The following is a 22,196-nucleotide window of genomic DNA, read 5'->3' on the forward strand; positions in this document are numbered from 1 at the left end:
TAGGTATGTATTTTAAAAACTTGAATTAGGTGACATACTAAACATGTAGTGAAATTTTCTATTACCTTAAAATTTTAGGCTACTTCAGATGATATCTCCCTGCCTGATCCCTTGGGTACAGAAGTGTGACTTTTGCACTTGGTATTTTTCCTTATGAGAGGAGTTTTATTCCCCCCGCCCCACTAAGGGAGTAATGCTGTTTATTTTTTTTAAGGCACTTCCTAAATATCCAAATTCACAAGCCTTTAATAAAGTTAGAGCTAGAGACGTTTCATTTTGACATCCTCGTACCAAACCAGGCCCTCTCACTGACAGCTGCAAACCACCACTGACAGCTGTCTGAGCCACCACACAGGGATACTACAGCTCCACACAAAACCCACCTCCAGGCCTGTAGCAAGGCTCCTGAGCCTCTGCTGAGATCACTCATTAGAATGGCCATGTCTCACCCATGAGAAGAGAAGTTCTACCCCTTGCCCAGCTGCACCAGAAAGCTATTGGAAGGTACAAATTTTAGGTTGTAGCCGGCATAGATCACTTTAAAAAAATAACATTTATTGGGTTTTTGGTTTGTTTGTTTTCTTAAATACAGAAGAGTATAAAGAAGAAAATAAAAAATGGCCTATAATCACATCACTCAGAACTCCTGTTAACACTTAAAAACTAAAAGTAATACATGCACTTGATAAACAGTATCAAACAGTACAGAAAGGTACAAAATGAAAGGCCTCCTCTTCTCAAAGGTAACCACCGTCAATGGTTTCTCATATATTCTTCTGGACAGGTTATTTTGTGCATTTGCAGCCTATACATGTATAGCATTTAAAAATGGTTTATGTATACATAAGGACCTTACTATGTATATACATTGTCCTGTAACTTGTATTTTGCACTGAGAATATTTTGGAGAGCTCTCCATATTAGCAAACTTATTCAGTTATTCATTCTTTTAGTAGTTGCATAATGTTTTATTAAAGGAATACACCAACATTTCTTTTAACTAGTGTCCTGTAGTTAAATAGGCATGTAGGTTTTAAGTGAATCACATTTAAACAAAGACAGACTTACTTTTAAGTTAACAATTTCCAGTCCATCTGGTTCTCATGAAATTGGGTAAGGAGACATCATAGTTTAGAGTCATTAAGTGTTAGAGATCATGAAATAAGATAAAATTTACACAAAGAAAATGGGTCGGAAAGTCTTTGTGACCTATGGCAAAATTCATGAGTAATGGAGAAAGTGTTAGTTATGTATTTTCTCTGGCCATGTCATTTCTTCAACAGACCACTCAAGGTGGACTCGATTGGTTGATATCAACTTAGTGCGTTGCCATGCTTTGAAGCTGGACTCCTTCGGCCAGTTTATTGAATTGTTGCCTAGCTTGGAGTTTATTTCACTGGACCAAATGTTTCGTGAACCGCCCAAAGTAAGTCACATTTGAAAGAGTTTTTTACTCAAGAAACAACCTAAGTAATTTTTTCCTTAATGATATGCCTTTACAAATGATATAATATGATTTTTTACTGCCAGCCTCAGTGAAGGAAAGCATAACGGTTATAATAAGGAATGGCCACATGTTCTTGTGAGTGAGTACTAAGGGGTTTCCAGATAAAGGAAAAAGTAAATGGAAAGCTGTTTCCATCAGGTTTATAAAGTTAATGTAAGAGCAAAGGTGGAAATTTGAGCTAAAGCAAAAATTATTACTTAGTTAGTTGAAAGATTAGATCTCTAATTAGCAACCCAACATCTAAGTAAGGATTAGGAACTTATTTTGGATGTTTTCTTTTGCTGCTACTTTTGCTATTCAGTTAGATATCTGGGGAAATCTGAAGTTGCCCAGTTGTACAAAATGTTATTTTAAAACTTCTTAATGTATATAGAAACTTAACTTATTGTAATAGAAACTTAATGTTTCAATGAATTAGGTTCTCTCTTGTCAATTCTTAATGGTTATACCCTCAGTGTTGAAGCAGTGCCGTATAGTAGGGAAAGCTCAGGGTTTGAGGACAAATATTGGATTTCAAGTCTCAGCTCTACCACATACTGGTCATGCACTGTTGGGCAGATCCCTTCCCATTGTGCATGTCATCATCTGTAAATCAAGACTAATAATTTTGTCTTGCTTGAGGTGTTGTGGGCCTTAAATGAGGTTCTTTATGAATAGGTGAAAGTATTCCATAAAGTGCTATATAAGTATTCTATGTAAAGATGAAATGAAGGAATATTAAAACTGCAGTGTTTTATTCTAACCCAAATTAATAAGTATGTGGTTTCGTCTTGCTTCAGGGCTGTGCTCGGGTTGGTCTGAGTGCAGGCACAGGAATTGGGGTTTCCTCGGCCCTTGTTAGCAATCAGAACTCCAACAATGACAATGATAATAATGCCCAGAATAATGCCAACATCCACGACAACAATCACCATCACCCAGATGACTCAGATGAGGAGAATGACTTCCGGCAAGACTTGCAGCCAGGAGAGCAGCAGTTTGCAGCCGACGGTAACCCAGATCTTTTGTGAGCTCCAGATAGAGATGATTTTTATTTTGGGTCATGTTTCTCTGACTCTATTCTGTTCCCTTCTCCCCCATTTCAGCTTGTCACTTTACACATTGGGGAACCTTGCTAACAAAGCAGCTGATGGGGTGGATGGAGTTTACCTGTCTGCTTGCTTGTTTCAAAGTTGTCTTTATGATGCCTTTTGTCCATAGAATCTATTGGAGGTACTTAGAGAAAGGGAAGGACTCAGATGCCATGAGAATTAGGGTGCAGTGAGCCTTAGAAGCCTGGCTTAATGGAGATTTAGCTGTCAGGATTTGGGTGAAGAAGCATCTTTCAGTACTTACTAAACAATAGGTATTCTCTCTCATCATTGAACTTGAATGTGGAGATCATTTTTGGATGTACCAAGAACTGGAAAAATGAATACCAGACATGTGCTAGACATTGTGTTGGAAACCCTTCACATACCTCTCACCATTAAGTCTTCAAAACCACCCAGAAAATTAAGCACATGAGCTAATAAGAACCTATGGGATTTCACTTACGTAACTGTCCATCCAGTTCTTTGATACTGACTGAACTCCTGCTCTCTGCCACCCCATGTGTTATTAGGCTTCATCTGCCCATATTGATGAGTGAGAATGGAGTGAAATTGTTCCCTTACAGATGTTCCAGTTTCTCAGTTGACACTTAAGAACTGGAAAAGGAATCTCTTTTAGCCACTTTTTTAGTTGTTGCCCCCTTACTTATTCTCTTGGGAAGAGTAATTAATGAAAATAGGGTGCCCTGGTGTGTTTATTACTTTCATAATGAAAGTATTCTGTGTATAATTTCCTTTAGGATCACTCTGTATATGCAAGTCCTGACCTAGGAATCATTTGCAGGCTTTGTCTTCACTTCCCTAACCTACATGCTCTCTCTATAGAGAACTCTCCATTTTGGCTCTTGGCAAAGTCACCAGTGGCTCTTTTATAAAGGCTAGTGATTTTTTCTCCACTTGTATCTTCTCTGACATCTCATCTCAGCTGCATTTGTCACTGTTGTCCACTTCTATCTTCCTAAGGTATTTGCTTCTCTTGGCCTTTCTGAAACCATTTTCCTGATTTTCCCTCCTGTCTCACTGGATATGCCTCCTCAGGTTCCTTCACTTGTTCCACCTCCTCTCCTCTACTCTTGTCCTTGCTTTCCCTTTTTCTTTCTATAAGCTTATCCAGTCTCATGCCTTCAGTACCAGCTATATACTATTGAATTCTAAACCTTTATTTTCAGCTTTGATATTTCTGTTTTTTAAAGTAATTGCAGTTATATCCAACTTCATACTTCTGATTTCCACAGGAGTACTTTTAGGCATTTCAAACTTCTGGCTAAATCTTTCCTAAAACACAAAAACAAAAGTGCAGAGCTAGCAAGTGCTAGGGGTTAAGTAGTAGATTGTGGAGTCAGCTGTTGTTTCTTTGCCTTCTTGTCCTTGCGTGCCATCACAAGGATCTGGACTTCAGAGAACACCAACCGTCTGTAGGAAACTGGTGCAGCTCTTGAAGTGCAACACTCCTCAAATCCTATGAACCCAGTTGTGTTTGGAGTTGGTGTACTAGACAGAGTATAGACTCCACTAGAAAGTTACATGGCCATTGGCTTCTTGGTATAGAATGGGGGATGCCTTTCATTGTTAAGTCATATATGATTCAACATGAACCAAAACATATGCAAGAATACTGTATTCGATTTAAGAGAGAACAATGAAACTTAAATCTACTAACATTTGAAATTAAGGTTCAATAGATACGAGATATAATCACAAAACAAATAACTTGAGGTACCGTATTTGTCAAATGTGTTTTCTTCAAATGCTGAGAAGTAAAGGAATTAGTGACAAAAATGCCAAGATTGAGGAACTCAACAGCTTCAGCAGAGGAAACCTAAGAATACCAAAGATGGTGGCAGGATTTTAGAGAAGTGAATATTGCCATGAAACATTAGGCTCCATGGGTCTTTCCAACTTCATGCTATATTAATGTGTATTTATTATTACATACATGTCAGGTTAATTCTTTTAAATAAAAAATAAGGATGTGGGGAATTCCCTGGTGGTCTAGTGGTGAGGACTCTGCTTTCACTGCCATGGCCCAGGTTCCATCCCTGGATGGCACCCACAAGCCACAAGGCACAGCCAAAAAAAAAAAGACCCGAAGAAAGGGCATGTGGCTCTTGATCAAAACTGGAAGTGCAAAGAATTCAAATAAAAGAAACAACAGGAAAAAAAAACAACATGAAGAGTGGTATAGGGATTAAAAATAAAAGGGATCATGAGGAATGAATGTTAGTTGAAATGACTAATATTGATGCTTGTACTCCTTAAGTACCAACATAACAATATTTTAAACATTAGTTTGAAATTGATATTCACATGTCGACTTTACTTACTGTAGAATTTTAGAACTTTTCATGCATGAACTTTTGGATTAGTGCTAGAATGAAGTAGATTCACTCACTCTCTTGCCTTGTTGTATTTAACTTAATCAGCTTGCATGAAGTAATTGCCTGTCAAAGAAGGGCATTGTAAAATTTTAAAGGCCATTTAATTTATATAAGTTAAGTGTCTTTGCTAATAAACCACTGAAATAAAATATGGTGTTTTTTTAGTGAACATTATCATGAAAGTAATAGACTCCAACAAAAGTATGTTTTCATTGTTATACAGAGTACTGTTTAATTTACTAAGATTCAATAATTTGGTTACGGATATTATCATTGTAGATTTGCACTTCCAAAACTGTTAAGATTTAGAATGCTTTATTGTGAACTACTTACATTAACTGAAAATATCAATTCATTACCTTCATTTTGTGGCACTGTAAAACAGGAGGAGATATCCGTATTTTTAAACAATTCTCATTGTCTAACAATATTGCCATCTGTCAAAATCATGCTTCTATAATTGCTAAAGCATTTTGCCAAGTTATTTAGCTATAACTACTTTTGAAGTAATTATAACTGTAAAGCATAGTTTTATTTATGCATCATTAACTGTTTTTCTATCTGAATTTAAAATAAATCCCATGTACTTACTGCTTTCAAAAGTGGGGTGCCACTCCATTCCCTCACCACCACCCCTGCAAATTAACCACTAAGTGAAACTGCTCTGCAGTATTTATTTTGGACAGTGGTTCTCAAATTTATATATAAAAGAGACCAGTTAATGTATCTGTAAAAATAGCTCAGCTCCATCAAGGTTTATGATTATATTAGGTAACAGGATTTTTTTTAATAACTGAAACAACATTTCACCTGAACAGAATGTTTGGTAAGCATTGATATTTGATTAAAAGATAGCTTACATAGTTTCTGTAAGTTAAAATTGTTCTGAAAAAGATGTACTTCCCAATGATAAAATACTTTGAAACAGAAAAATCAAAACCAAGAATCACTTGCCAACTTCCCTAGCCACAAAGTACCATTATCTCATTTAATTACCAAAGACATCTATTGAGATATTATCCTTTCTTTTCTTTTTTTGTAATTATTTATTTTAATTGGAAGCTAATTGCATTACAATATTGTAGTGGCTTTTGCCATACATTGACATGACTCAAATGGGTATACATGTGTCCCCCATCCTGAACCCCCCTGCCCCCTCCCGCCCTCCCCCTCCCATCCCTCAGGGTTGTCCCAGGGCACTGGCTTTGAGTGCCCTGTCTCATCCATCGAACCTGGACTGGCGATCTGTTTCACATATGGTGATAGACAGGTTTCAATGCTATTCTCTCAAATCATCCCACCCTCGGTTTCTCCCACAGACTCCAAAAGTCTGTTCATTATATCTCTGTCTCTTTTGCTTCTCACATATAGGTTCATTGTTATCATCTTTCTAAATTCCATATATATGTGTTAATATATTGTATTGGTGTTTTTCTTTCTGACTTCATTCTGTATAATAGGCTCCAGTTTCAACCACCTCATTAGAACTGATTCAAATGTGTTCTTTTTAATAGCTGAGTAATATTCTATTGTGTATATTTACCACAGCATTCTTATCCATTCTCTGCCAGTGGACATTTAGGATGCTTCCACGTCCTAGCTATTATAAACAGTGCTGCAATGAACATTAGGTTACATGTGTCTCTTTCAGTTTTGGTTTCCTCAGTGTGTATGCCCAGCAGTGGGATTGCTGGGTCATGTGGCAGTTCTATTTCCAGTTTTTTAAGAAATCGCCATACTGTTCTCCATAGTGGCTGTACTAGTTTGCATTCCCACCAATAGTGTTAGAGGGTTCCCTTCTCTCCACACTTTCTCTGGCGTTTATTGTTTGTAGACTTTTGGTGGCAGCCATTGTGATCGGTATAAGATGGTACCTCATTGCGGTTTTGATTTGCATTTCTCTAATAATGAGTGATGTTGAGCAGCTTTTCATGTGTTAGTTAGCCGTCTATATGTCTTCTTTGGAGAAATGTCTGTTTAGTTCTTTGGCCTATTTTTTGACTGGGTCATTTAATTTTCTGGTATTGAGCTGCATGAGCTGCTTGTATATTTTTGAGGTTAATTCTTTGTCAGTTGCTTGGTTTACTGTTACTTTCTCCCATTCTGAAGGCTGTCTTTTCACCTTGCTAATAGTTTCCTTTGTTGTGCAAAAGCTTTTAAGTTTAATTAGGTCCCGTTTGTTTATTTTTGCTTATATTTCCATTACTCTGTGAGGTGGGTCATAGAGAATCCTGCTGTGATTTATGTGAGAGAGTATTTTTCCTACATTTTCCTCTAGGAGGTTTATAGTTTCTGGTCTTAAATTTAGATCTTTAATCCATTTTGAGTTTATTTTTGTGTATGGTGTTAGAAAGTGTTCTAGTTTCACTCTTCTACAGGTGGTTGACCAGTTATCCCAGCACCACTTGTTAAAGAGATTGTTTTTACTTAATTGTATATTCTTGCCTCCTTTGTCAAAGATAAGGTGTCCATAGGTGCTTGGATTTATCTCTGGGCTTTCTATTTTGTTCCATTGATCTATATTTCTGTCTTTGTGCCAGTACCATACTGTCTTGATGACTGTAGCTTTGTAGTGTAGTCTGAAGTCAGGCAGGTTGACTCCTCCAGTTGCATTCTTCTTTCTCAAGATTGCTTTGGCTATTTGACGTTTTTTGTATTTCCGTACAAATTGTGAAATTATTTTTTCTGGTTCTGTGAAAAATACTGTTGGTAGCTTGATAGGGATTGTGTTGAATCTATAGATTGCTTTGGGTTTATACTTATTTTCATTGATTCTTCTAATCCATGAACATGGTTATTTGTGTCTTCTTTGATTTCTTTCATCAGTGTTTTATAGTTTTCTATATATAGGTCTTTTATTCCTTTAGGTAGATTTATTCCTAAGTATTTTATTTTTTTCGTTGCAATGGTGAATGAAATTGTTTTCTTAATTTCTGTTTCTGATTTCTCGTTAGTGTATAGGAATGCAAGGGATTTCTGTGTGTTAATTTTATATCCTGCAACTTTACTATATTCATTGATTAGCTCTAATAATTTTCTGGTGGTGCATTTAGGGTTTTCTTTGTAGAGGATCATGTCATCTGCAAACAGTGAGCGTTTTACTTCTTCTTTTCCAATCTGGATTCCTCTTATTTCTTTTTCTTCTCTGATTGCTGTGGCTAAAACTTCCAAAACTATGTTGAATAGTAGTGGTGAGAGTGGGCACCCTTGTCTTGTTCCTGACTTTAGGGGGAATGCTTTCAGTTTTTCTCCATTGAGGATAATATTTGCTGTGAGTTTATCATATATGGCTTTTATTATGTTGAGGTATGTTCCTTCTGTGCCTGCTTTCTGGAGGGTTTTTATCATAAATAGATGTTGAATTTATCATATATGGCTTTTATTATGTTGAGCTATTTTCCTTCTGTGCCTGCTTTGTGGAGGGTTTTTATCTTCATCTATTGAGATTAATCGTATGGTTTTTATCTTTCAATTTGTTGATGTGGTGTATCACATTGATTGATTTGTGAATATTGAAGAATCCTTGCACCCCTGGGATAAAGCCCACTTGGTCATGATGTATGATCTTTTTACTATGTTGTTGGATTCTGTTTGCTAGAATTTTTTGAGGATTTTTGCATCTTGTGTTCATCAGTGATACTGTTCATCAGTGATAGTTTTCTTTTTTTGTGGCATCTTTGTCTGGTTTTGGTTTTAAGGTGAAGGTGGCCTCAGAATGAGTTTGGCAGTTTACCTTCCTCTGCAATTTTCTGGAAGAGTTTGAGTAGATAGGTGTTAGCTCTTCTCTAAATTTTTGGTGGAGTTCACCTGTGAAGCCATCTGGTCCTGGGCTTTTGTTTGTTGGAAGATTTTTGATTACAGTTTCGATGTCCATGCTTGTGATGGGTCTGTTAAGATCTTCTATTTCTTCCTGGTTCAGTCTTGGAAGGTTATACTTTTCTAAGAATTCATCCATTGCTTCCAAGTTGTCCTTTTTATTGCCATATAGTTGCTGATAGTAATCTCTTATGATCCTTCATATTTGTGTTGTCTGTTGTGATTTCTCCATTTTCATTTCTAATTTTGATTTGATTCTTCTCCCTTTTCTTGATGAGTTTGGCTGATGGTTTGTATATTTTATTTATCTCCTCAAAAACCAGCTTTTAGTTTTGCTGATTTTTGCTATAGTCTCTTGTTTCTTTTTCATTTATTTCTGCCCTAATTTTTATTATTTCTTTCCTTCTATTAACTCTGGCATTCTTCATTTCTTCTTTTTCTAGTTGCTTTAGGTGTAAAGTTAGGTTATTTATTTGATTTTTCTCTTGTTTCTTGAGGTAAGATTGTATTGCTATGAACTTTCCCCTTAGTACTGCTTTTACTGAATCCCATATGTTTTGGGTTGTCGTGTTTTCATTTTCATTTGTTTCTATGTGCATTTTGATTCCTTTTCTGATTTTCTGTGATTTGTTGGTTATTCAGAAGCGTGTTGTTTAGCCTCCATATGTTTGTATTTTTAATAGTTTTTTTCCTGTAGTTGACATCTAATCTTACTGCCTTGTGATCAGAAAAGATGTTTGAAATGGTTTCAATGTTTTTGAATTTACCAAGGCTAGATTTATGGCCCAGGATGTGATCTATCCTGGAGAATGTTCTGTGTGCACTTGAGAAGAAGGTGAAATTCATTGTTTTGGGGGTGAAATGTCTTACAGATACCAGTTAGGTCTAACTGGTCCATTGTATCATTTAAAGTTTGTGTTTCCTTCCTAATTTTGTTTGGGTTGATCTATCCATAGGTGTGAGTGGAGTATTAAAGTCTCCCACTATTAATGTGTTACTGTTAATTTCCCCTTTCATACTTGTTAGCATTTGCCTTACATGTTGCGGTGCTCCTATGTTGGGTGCATATATATTTATAATTGTTATATCTTCTTGGATTGATCCTTTGATCATTATGTAGTTTCCTTCTTTGTCTCTTTTCACGGCCTTTATTTCAAAGTTGATTTTATCTGATATGAGTATTACTACTCCTGCTTTCTTTCGGTCTCCATTGCATGATATATCTTTTTCCAGTCCTTCATTTTCAGTCTGTATGTGTCCCTTCTTTTGAGGTGGGTCTCTTGTAGACAGCATATATAGGGGTCTTGGTTTTGTATCCATTCAGCCAGTCTTTGTCTTTTGGTTGGGGCATTCAGCCTATTTACATTTAAAGTAATTATTAATAAGTATGATCCCATTGCCATTTACTTTGTTGTTTTGGGTTCGAGTTTATAATAAACCTTTTCTGTGTTTCCTGTCCAGAGAAGATCCTTTAGCATTTGTTGCAGAGCTGGTTTAGTGGTGCTGAATTCTCTCAGCTTTTGCTTGTCTATAAAGCTTTTGATTTATCCTCCACATTTGAATGAGATACTTGCTGGGTATAGTAATGTGGGTTGTAGATTTTTCTCTTTCATCACTAGTATGTCCTGCCATTCCCTTCTGGCCTGAAGAGTTTCTATTGAAAGATCAGCTGTTATCCTTATGGGAATCCCCTTGTGTGTTATTTGTTGCTTTTCCCTTGCTGCTTTTAATATTTGTTCTTTGTGTTTGATCTTTGTTAATTTGCTTAATATGTGTCTTGGGGTGTTTCACCTTGGGTTTATCCTGTTTGGGACTCTCTGAGTTTCTTGGGCTTGGGTGGCTATTTCCTTCCCCATTTTAGGGAAGTTTTCAACTATTACCTCCTCAAGTATTTTCTCATGCCCTTTCCTTTTGTCTTCTTCTCAAACATCTGATTTGAATGTTAGGGCATTTAACATTGTCCCAGGAGTCTCTGGGGTTGTCCTCATTTCTTTTAATTCTTTTTTCATCTCTGCTTCATTTATTTCTACCATTCTATCTTCCACCTCACTTATCCTATCTTCTGCCTCAGTTATTCTACTGTTGGTTCCCTCCAGAGTGCTTTTGATCTCAGTTATTGCATTATTCATTAATGATTGACTCTTTTTTATTTCTTCTAGGTCTTTGTTAAACATTGCTTGCCATCTTCTCAATCCTTGTCTCTAGTCTATTTATCTGTAACTCCATTTTGTTTTCAAGATTTTGGATCATTTATACTATCATTATTCTGAATTCTTTTTCAGGTAGACTCCCTATTTCCTCCTCTTTTGTTTGGTTTGGTGGGCATTTATCATGTTCCTTTACCTGTTGAATATTTCTCTGCCTTTTCATTTTGTTTAGATTGCTGTGTTTGGGGTGGGCTTTCTGTAAGCTGGAAGTTTATGATTCCTCTTTATTGTGTAGCTTGCTCCCTGTGAGTGGGATTGGACTAGTGGCTTGTCATGCTTTCCTGGTTAGGGGAACTTGTGTCTGTGTTCTGGTGGGTAGAGCTGGATCTCTTTTCTCTAGAGTGCAGGGAAGTGTCCGGTAGTGAGTTTTGAGGTGTCTCTGGATTTGGCAAGGCTTTGGGCAGCCTGTATTTTAATGCTCAGGGTATGTTCTTGTTTTGCTAGAGAATTAGTGTGGTATGCCTTGCTCTGGAACTTGTTGGCTCTTAGGTGAAGCTTGGTTTTTAATGTAGGTATGGAGGCTTTTGGATGAGCTCTTGTCTATTAATGTTCCCTGGAATCAGGAGTTCTCTTGTGTTCTCAAGTTTTCGATTTAAGCCTCCTGCCTCTGGGTTTCAGTCTTGTTCTTACAGTAGGCTCAAGACTTCTCCATCCATACAGCACAGATGATAAAACATCTAGGTTAATGGTAAAATAATTCTCCGCAGTGAGGGACACCCAGAGAGGTTCACAGAGTTACATGGAGAAGAGAAGAGGGAGGAGGGAGGTAGATGTGACTAAGAGGAGAAGACAGGGAGTCAAAAGGGGAGAGAGCAGTCTAGCCAGTAATCAGTTGCCTAAGTGTTCTCCACGGCCCAGAACACCCAGAGAGATTCACAGAGTTAAGTAGAGAAAAGAAGGGCGAGGGAGGAGATAGAGGTGACCTGGAGGAGAAAAGGGAGAGTCAAAAGTGGAGAGAGCAATCAAACCAGTAATTGCACCCCCAAGTGAAAATGGATACTGAAGACTAGATTCTTAAAGGTACAAAATTGATAACAAATACCAAAAAGCAAAGATTAAGAATCTAAAGTGTAGGTTAAACTCAGAAAAATACAATATTAAAAAAGAAAATCAGTCACAAAAATTATAAAAAATATATATATGAAATTTGCTTTATTCAGTCACAAAAATTATAAAAAATATATATATGAAATTTGCTTTAAAAATATGGTTTCTTTTTGCAAAGTAATAGTAGGTTATAAAAATGAAAATTAAAGGAATAATAAAGAACTTAAAAATAAAAAAATTTTTAAATGATAATAAAAATACTTCTAGGAATTTCTCTGGAGCTGTTGTGGGCAGTGTGGAGTCAGTTCAGTTTCAGATAGTTCCTTGTTCCACCTTGTACTTCTTCTCAAGGTCTGTATAGGCCCCTTCCAACGCTTTGTCAATGTTAACTACAGGGTTTTAATCTGTTGCACCTGTCACTTCCACAGCAGTTCCCTCTTCTCTATTTGTTTTGGCTTCCTGTATGTAAGTCTCTTCAGTGTCTAATTTCTGCCCTGACACAACGGGGCGAAGGTGTTCACTTATTTAGGCTCACTTGTTCAGTTGTAGAGAGGGAGGAACACTGCAAAAAAGTATCACTGGCGTGTGTGGGGAGTATTCACGGTATATGGACCACACTGGGTTTGCCCCAGCTCACTGTGGCCTGTGCTTTCTGGGTCTACACTGCTTAGGCTCCAGGTTGCTCTGCAGGAATACTGTCCAAAGCTGGCCCTGCGTTTTATACACTTCCCAGGTCTCAGCTGCTCAGGTTCAGGTTCTCGGATATGCCACAAGGCACAGACTCACTTGGGCATGCGTTTTGTGCTCTTCCAGCTCCCAGCAGCTCAGGCGACCAGGTGCTTGGTGAGCACACAGTCCCAGGTGGGCTGTGCATCTTAATCACCTCCCTGGTCCCCACCACTCAGTTTCCCGGGTGCGCCACGAGAACACTGTCTCAGGTGTGCTGTGTGTCTCCTCTGGGGAGCTGATCTCAGGCTGTGACCCTCCTGGCAGATGTCAGCCCTCAGAATCCTAGGAAGACATGGTTAGCAACTACGATCCTCCTCACAGTTTGGTGGAGGATGCTGGTCTCTGGGGCAGAGATTGCCCCTTGCCTTCCGGCTCTGGCTGTCTCGCACCTGCCTCTCTGCCTCTGGTGGGGGTGGGGAGGAGCCTGTACGCAGCCAGCTAGCTCTCCTTTGGTATTCACCCAATCCTTTGTTCCGTTAGAGGGCCAGGTTAGAGAGTTTCATGAGAAAGTTCTCTTTTTTCTTTTTCCTCTCTCTCTGGCTATCCCACAGTTTGGGTTGCTATCTCACATTCGCTCCCTCAAATTGTCCTCAGGGCATTCAGGCCCAGTCCTTACCCTAAGCATGCATTCCAAGCCTCCCTGTCTAGGCCCCGCTCACTGGTGGCAGACATGAGCGTCTGGGCTACTTCTCCACTGGGAGTTGCAGTTTAGGCACATATTCTGTGTGTTTTTTTTTTTCCTCCCAGTTATGTTGCCCTCTGAGATTCCAAAACTTCCCACAGACCCTCCAGTGAGAGGGTTTCCTGCTGTTTGGAAACTTCTCCTTCATGACTCCCCCCTCCCCAGAATGGGTCTCCATCCCTAACTCTTTTGACTCTCTTTTTGTCTTTTATATTTTGTTCTATCTCCTTTCGAAGAGAATGGGCTGCCTTTCTGGGTGCCTGGTGTCCTCCACCAGCATTCAGAAGTTGTTTTGTGGAAGTGGCTCAGCATTCAAATGATCTTTTGATGATTTTGCCATCTTGCCTGTCTTTCCTGAGACATTATCCTTGCTTTGCTTTATACCAGCACCTGCCTGCTGTCTCCAATGTGGAGTCTTCAGTAAGTTCTGTTGACTGTCTCTAAAACATCTCCCTAGTCTATCTACATTCTTCTTCCTCATTGTACCAGACTTTTTTTACCTAAATGTTTTAATAGCTTTTATAGTAAAATTAGTTCTTAGAGTAGCCAGGGCAATTTTTCAAAAACAAATACCAGACAATGTTACTCCCTTTGGTAAAACTTTCTGACAGCTCCCCTCTGCCTTAGAATAAATCTAGTTTCTTGATTTCGGCCATAAAGTGCTACATAGTGTGGCTTGTTCTCACCTTGTACTACTTCCCACCTCATACACCATGCTTGAACGTGCCAAACTGGCACCAACTGTTGTACTAACTGCTGCCTCTTCATAGAATGCCCCCCCCCCCATCTTTGCATGGCTGGCTTCTTCTTGATATGTAGGTTTTAGCTTAAATATTAATCTCAGAGCTGTCTTTCCTTACCACCTTAATCATCTTTTTTTTCAATTGAGTTATAATTGACATTATTTGTACATACTGCATAATGATCAAGATAAGTTTAGTAAACATCAATCACCATACATAGATACAGTTTTTTACTGTGATGAGAAATTTTAAGATTTTCTCTCAGTAATTTTCAAATATGCAATAGAGTATTAATAAATATAGTCTGCATGCTGTGCGTTAACATTTCCATGACTTATTGAACCTACTGATCACCTTACCACTTTAAGTGCCACTAATTTATTCTCTTTTATATCAACCTCTTAATTTTATTACATAGATATTATTTTCTGATGTTTTTATTGTTGACTAAAAAATAATTTTACTAAAAATTTTTTCTTCCCCAACTAAACTCCATTAGATTAGAGATATTGAATATAACCACTCTCTCTTAGCACCTAGGAACAGTAACACATTGTAGTAGGCTCTAAATAAATATTCAGTCAATGAATGCAATTAAAGAAGTTTAAAATAACTTTGGGGTATTTATAGTATTCCCACAGGTTATTGTGGCAACCTGAAAAGCAATTGCTAAACAGCTTTGAAAACCTTACTACATAGATATAAGAATGTAATTCTGTCCTAGTGGTTTCTTCTGCCTATAAGAGGCAGTTTTAAGCTTTTCACAGTCTGGGACCCAGGCTATCTTTTTAACCTCCCTTCCTCCTTCATGTTCTTACTGCAACTCAAACTCTTGTTCTTTTTATCACTGACCTACTTACTCTTCTGGAAAATGTTACGTGCTTCCTGGTATATATGAAATATCACTCCATCTCAGTGAAACCTTCCCTGTTCAACAGGAGACTTAACAACTGCTTTTTTGTCCCTGTTCCCTTTCCTTGGACTGTTCTAGCACTTAATGAGTATGTTCTGTGCTGTGCTTAGTCGCTCTGTTGTGTCCAACTCTTTGTAACTCCATGGACTGCAACCCACCAGCCTCCTCAGTCCATGGGATTCTCCAGGCAAGAATACTGGAGTAGGTTGCCATGCCTTGACCTTATTTTATATGTCTTGACATTTCTGCTAGAAGGTGTGCGTTCTCTGAGAGCAGGGACTATAAATTTTCCACCTATTCATCGTCCGTGTTTTGTTGCAGGCTTTGGAAATGGACCTCATTTCAAATCCCCTTAAATTGCTAACCCTTCTAAGCCTCAGTTTCCTCAAATGCAAAAATGAGACTAGTAATAATACCCTCATAAGATTGCTATAAGAAATAACTAACGTATATGAGGGCATTTAACACAGAGCCAGACATAGTATATGTACACATTAATTACTAGCTGCTATTCATAATCACTCTTGATGATTGAATAAAAAGCAAATTGATTGATGTTTATCATGTATTATTTCTTGACAAGGTCAGTCCTTTTTTTTGGCCCTAAATGAAATGTAGATATTGAGGGCTAGAGTTGGTAAAGAGTTTGGGATGGGAGGCTAAACATGAGGGGGAATGTGCTGTTGTGTATTTTCAAAACCAAAGCAAAGCCCAGTGTCCCTCTGAAATTTCAGACTTCTCTGCTGTATATTCCAGTAGCATTTATCTGAATAGTATGTTTCTGGCATACTCATATTTTACCTTGTTTCTTTGTTGACTTTTTGTATGAATTTGTATGAATTTTTCTTATCTCCTTAAATAGATTCTTTAGTTCTTTCAGGAACAGTATCTTGTTTTCTTCTGTGTTGGTTTCTTCATTTCATTCAAATGGTTGGTTGATTTGATAGCAGTAGTGTTGTACACCCATAGGTGTTGAGTGGTGCACAGGGTAGACACAGCCTGCTGCCATCTGGGTCCTGCCCATGCTATAAACGTAAAGGACACTACTGGTATTGTCCTGATTCAGACTGAGAGCAGGCACTGTAGCTTAGGGGTTGGGAGTAGGAAGGTACTGGGGTAAGTGCTTTGAATATGGACTTGAGGGATTTGAAGTTAATCTTTTAAAATCTTGAAGCTTATCAGTCTGAAATTATTCAATGTGCTTATCATCTGGAAAAATATAAACATTCCCATTCACTGATAGTCACTAATAGCCTTAGAAGACTTAGATGCAGATTAAACATTTGAGTGATGCTAAAATGTTAAAAATGTACTTCCTGTGCTTAATAATCCTTGCTACACAGGAGCTGAAAATATGACCATATTCTCTAGAGAGCAGGAAAAGAAACAATTTGAGCTTGCCTGCTCAGTGCATCCTGGTTCAGCTGACAGATACAAGACTAACTGCTTACAAGATGATCATGAGATCTTGCAGTAGCTGGCTGTCACTGCCATCAAACAAATAGCTTAGAGGGAGACAAACAGTTGCCTCATATAGCAATCCCTGGTAACATCTTCAGGAATGAATAAGTGCTTTCTTCTTTCAGCTATACCCTTCTCCATCCTTTCATCTTAAAATGATGGACTTTCTCTACCAAGTAATCCTTTTTCCATCTGTGGTCTCCCCTCCTATAGAATCAGACACTTCTTGTTGATGTTGATATAATGAAGCACATTTACATTGTATTCTTTTAGAATGGGCCTAATGATCATGAGGCTGTTTCTTTCTTAATGGTGCCACAGTTTTGCCTGCCATTGTGGTTTTCTTAGATATCTCCTGGTGTTACTTTGACTGTGATTATTTTGGTTTAAGCACTGAATGAGATGGAAGACATGGTGCAAGAAGATGGAGAGGTGATGGCCGAGAGTGGACATGAGACTCCAGCTAACAGTCAGGCAGTTATTCCTGTGGATGTTGACGAGGAACAAGCAGGTAATCATGTGACTTCCCACATTCATGGTTCTAAAAACTAGAGCCTGACTTTAATGAAGAAAGGAAAACACGGAGAATGATGTTTTTTGTTTTTTTGACATGACAGCTAATGATGTGTTCCATGCTGTTTATTTTTGACTAGGCTTGTGTTTGTTCTTGCTCTGTGTGTGTGTGTGTGTGTGTGTGTGTGTGTATCTTATTAGTTTGTTTTTGATTTTTTTGTAACTGGCAGCAGCTCCTCTTTCTCTCTTGGTATATACACATACGTGTGTGTGTGTGGAGAAAAAAAAACACTCAAGTTATAAATAGGAAAATAACCTGATTAAATGTCCTGCTTATTCTCTCCCTTCATTTTAGTGGGGAGAAGCAGCAGTGGAGAGGTTGATTTGGCATAATAAACAGAGCAAGATCTAGTCTCAGTTTGCCACTGGGTCATTTATAGCAGTCATATAACCCATAAAGATTACCTGATATAATCTTTCATCTCTACAGATGGGGAAACTAATATTCTTTCAAAAGTTTGAATGGTTTACTCAAGACCATTCAGCCATTGACCAAGGAACAGAATTGAGATGAGAACTAAAATTTTCTCACTCCTGGTCTGTTCAAATGCTACCTTGCCTTTGAATTGAAAACATCTTTAACTACCCTTGTTTTAAGTGTCTTACAGATGCAGTCGCTCACTCAACAAATACTTGAGTGCCTATCCTGTGCCAGGCATTATACAGTATGACAGGAAAGTTTCCTCACTTGTCAGAGAAAAGTGGGTTGTGAGAGCTGAAGGTTTACAAGCAGACAGAAGATTTTTTGTTGTTGTTTAGTAACCAAGTTGTGTCTGACTCTTTGTGACCTCAGGGACTACAGCCTGCCAAACTCCACTGTCCCTGGGATTTCTCGGGAAAGAATACTGCATTGAGTGCCATTTCTTACTCCAGGGGGTCTTCCCAATCCAGGGATTGAATCCGCGTCTCCTGCATTGGCAGACAAATTCTTTACCACTGAGCCACCAGGGAAGCCCAAAACATTTTTTACATAAATAATCAAAGAACCAAATTGTAACATGCATCCAGCCTTTCAAGAACATATCTGTGACATCCAGTGCATTAGACCTGTACTTAGTTAAAGAATACATAATTCTTACCAGTCTATAGTTGTCAGAGGCTTGCTTTCATTCAGACATTTGCAAAATTAGGAAAATACCTAGCTTATTTTTCAAATGATTATAATGAGTATTGTTTTTAGGATGATTATGTGACTCCTTCCAACAAAGAAGATCTTGAAGGGAGATGGCATATGCTCTTCTACTTTAATTTTCCTTTATAATGTTGGGTGGTATATTAGTCATACTTAATGTTTACATAATGCTTTAGAATTAAAGTGTTTTCACAGTGTCTCATCCAAGTATATGCTCATGAAAATGAGTGATCAGGGAGGTTTCATAGAGCCAAAGCATCTCTGTGATCCCAAAATACTGGAAACAGTATTTTGAGTGAAAGCCTTTCTTGGGCAAAAATTGACTGTTATGCCTTTGCTCTTTGTTGTAGGACCCAGTGGTCTTCAGCGTGTAGTAAAACCAACCCCAATTACTGTTCATGACTCAGAGAGTGATGATGAAGAAGACAGCCTAGAACTCCAAGAAGTCTGGATTCCTAAGAATGGTGCCCGGCGTTTCTCTGAACGTGAAGAAAAAACCGGAGAGTCTGTGCAGTCCAGGGAATTATCAGGTGAGAGACTGTGTCTTACTCTGACCTGTTAGTGAGAGTCACCATGAGAACGGACACATTGGTCTTTATATACTGTGTCCCTACCACAACTTGTGGTACAGTTAACATATCCTTATGAAATGTGACGGGGGAAAGAAAGGCAGCAGAGCAAGCAAGAGGGGAAATCTGGGTGGCGTTGTCAAGGGCGAGTGCAGCACAAGAATATTGTGGAATCGGGGCTTGGGGAAGAGAAGATGTGAGGATTGTCGGTCCCATAGTGGAGGCTTTAGGAAGCTGTGGCATCAGAGTATCAGGGATGAGTGAGGGGCCTGTGCCTCACAGAAAAGACGACAACCGAGTCATCTAGGGCAGTGAAGAACAACCATTCCCCAGGTGGTCATCTGCCCACTTGTGCTTTTTAGCAAATGGTGGTGGTTAGTTTGGTACTTGAGGAACTCCTGAAATATGTTCTTATAATCCCTTGTCTCCCTTTAAATTCAGTCCACCACCTTCTGCCATTTGCCTCACCGAGAAACTTTAATTCTGTTAACTTTTAGGTTTATACTTCTTTCCTTGTCTTCCCTTCTATTTCTCAGAACCATATGCTTACCATTTTCTGCAAAGGATGAGGTTTTTTTAAATTGTCCACTCATTTTTCCTTGAAGACCCTATTCCTTAATGTATCTGAATGTTTAGTATATATTTGTATACATTTAACCCCAAACCTGAAATATACACACATTTCTGTGTATGGTAAGCTCAGTTCTTTAGACTTGGAATAACTTACTAACCACTAACTGATTACGCACTTCTTACTTTATTCCTTTTAAGAAATTCAGATTTATCTTTACGCTTGTTTAAAGGAGCTTTTATGGACACTGACATTTAGGAAAAGTCATGTGACCGGCTGACTAACCTAATGTTTCCTAGAAAGTTTAGTTTCTGAATTTAGAAACCAGATTTTGTGTCAGCCAGACAAAAACCTAATATAAGTATGCTTCTAGGTATGTTCATTCAGCCATACTGTGCCCACAGGTACTGTGTTAGGTGCTGTGAGGGGTGAGATGAATAAGTCTTGACCTCTCTCTCTTTCCCTCCCTCTGTCGGGAACCTCTAGTCTGCTTGAAGAGTCAGGTCAGAAACATAGATATATTTTAGGGCATGTACTACGGTGGCTCTGGGGTGGGAGTGCAGAAGAGATTGAACAGATGTCCAAAGCCAAAAAAAACTGGTGAGAATCAAGGCTCCTAGGTGATAAGGTAGGGGTATATTCAAAGAAAAGTTTGGGTGGGGGTGTAGAATGTTTATAGAGGGGACAAGAGTGGAAGGTTAGTTTGCAATTAGTTCATGACAAGCCTTGACAGCTGATCTCAAGAGTGTTAATCAGGTAGGCACTAGAGAGAAATACTTTTGAGCAACTGAGTGATGTGGTCACCATTATGCCTTAGGAAAATTAGTGTACATTGTTTCCTGTTCCAGATTTACTCTTACCTTTTGTCCAGAATTTGTACTGAAATCTTTTCTTTTCCTCGGGCCGTTCTTCTTTTTCTATAAGCAGTAAGTGGAAAAGGCAAGACTCCACTTCGAAAGAGGTACAACTCCCATCAGATGGGCCAGTCGAAGCAGTTTCCTCTCGAGGAAAGCAGCTGTGAGAAAGGCTGTCAGGTCACCAGTGAGCAGATCAAAGCCGATATGAAAGCAGCTAGGGATATTCCTGAAAAGAAAAAAAACAAGGATGTTTATCCCAGCTGCAGCAGCACCACCGCCAGCACAGTGGGAAACTCCAGCACTGCTTCTCAAAGCCCCGACTTTGTAAGGACGGTGAACAGCGGCGGCTCTTCCGAGCCTAGCCCTACAGAAGTGGATGTGTCCAGGCAGTGTGTCTGCTCCCCCGGTGGGTCAGAGGACTCTGAGGCCATGGAGGAGGGAGATGCAGAGAGTTCTGTCTGCCCCAGATGCTGCTGTCACAGGCCCCAGGAATCCCAAAGGAGAACTAGCAGGTGTTCTGATGAGGAACGTCCTTCAACCAGCCGAGCCTGTGTTGTGAATGGCCCGGATGGTACGAGATCCGCCTTTTCCTTTAGGACTCTGCCACAAGGGGGGTCTTCAGGCCCAGCACATGATGAGAGGACTAATGGGAGTGGCTCTGGGGCTACAGGTGAGGACAGGAGGGGGAGCTCCCAGCCTGAGCGCTGTGACGTGCAGTCTAATGAAGACTACCCTCGGAGGCCCCTAACAAGGGCCAGGAGCAGACTCTCCCATGTACCGCTGGTATCTGAGTCAGGTATGACAATGCTGCCAGGATTAGCTACTGCAGGTTAGGACCAGAGAAGAGCATTTGCTCGTTCTATAACTTCTTACATAAAGCCAGTTTGGCAATGATTTCTATGTTTGGGTTCTGTGATCATATAGATCTTGAGCTAATTTTCAGCAGTGGGATGGGAGTGGGGAGTGGGGGTGGCATGTAAAACAGCTTGTAAGATATCCAGTCAAGAAAAGCTTAGATAGTTATGCTTCTAAGAAAAGTATAATTGTGTATATGTATTGACCTTAAATACTGTACTGATTCTGATGTCTTATTCCCAATATATAAACTCTGCTCCCATTCCACATTCAGTCTTAACTTTTAAGACTTAACTAGTTAAGTTTTAAAACCTTAGCCAAAAGGTAAGGACTGTACGTTGTTGGGGCTGGGGGAGCATAGCATATGGGTGTACCCCTGTATCTGCTTCTGCAGGATTTAGTAATTTTTCCAAAGTCTAGTTTTGTTTCGTCAGGTTTGCCAGGAGATAAGCAGGTAAGTAAGTGGTTTAGCTGAGAATTATTTTGATGAAGATATATTCAAGATATACATATGTATACAATTTCATTAATATTTGTATGCCAAGGCATTGGATTTGGTAGGGGTAAAACACATTTCTTAATTATAATTGTTTATATTTCTGATCTTATTTTTAAGTACTCTTTGCTGCCTTTATTAAGTTGTATATAGCTGTCAGTGAATAATAATACATTTTATTTTCTCTAAGTCTCAATTTTAAAATCTTTGCATCAAAGATTTCAAAGGTACTCCCCAGCACATAGAGTACCTTTTTATATACTAAATAGAGTTGATTAAATCATGTGGAATTAAACTAATAAAAGCAAGCTTTCATAAGATAAATATGTACTTATGTACTGTTATCGGTCATAAACTCAAGTATATGAGTTTTATTTGAAGATTTTATTATGCTTTGCAAACATTAGATCTGCCATGATGAAAATACTTTTCCCAGCTTGAATTTTAAATGCTTTTTATCTTTTTTTATACATAACATGGATTTACCATTTTAATCATTTTGTAGTATATAGCTTATTAGCATTAGGTATATTTACATTGTTACACATCCATCACCACCATCCAGCTCA

The 22,196-nt window shown here is 38.6% G+C and overlaps 1 protein-coding gene across 6 annotated transcripts in view; it reads left to right on the forward strand.

Annotated features, from left to right (window-relative positions):
* Window positions 1–22,196, forward strand: part of FBXO38 (F-box protein 38) — a 62,436-nt gene that overhangs the window by 29,195 nt on the left and 11,045 nt on the right. For 2 of the 6 annotated variants that reach the window (XM_061151670.1, XM_061151674.1), the window contains 5 exons: window positions 1,284–1,426; window positions 2,287–2,497; window positions 16,966–17,085; window positions 18,630–18,809; window positions 20,344–21,072. In XM_061151670.1, the coding sequence (XP_061007653.1) occupies window positions 1,284–1,426; window positions 2,287–2,497; window positions 16,966–17,085; window positions 18,630–18,809; window positions 20,344–21,072 (1,383 nt within the window). The remainder of the gene's footprint in view (window positions 1–1,283; window positions 1,427–2,286; window positions 2,498–16,965; window positions 17,086–18,629; window positions 18,810–20,343; window positions 21,073–22,196) is intronic. The other 4 variants (XM_061151672.1, XM_061151671.1, XM_061151673.1 and 1 more) reach the window with 4 other exon arrangements.

This window comes from Dama dama, chromosome 9 (assembly GCF_033118175.1).
Source record: "Dama dama isolate Ldn47 chromosome 9, ASM3311817v1, whole genome shotgun sequence".
NCBI lineage: Eukaryota > Metazoa > Chordata > Mammalia > Artiodactyla > Cervidae > Dama > Dama dama.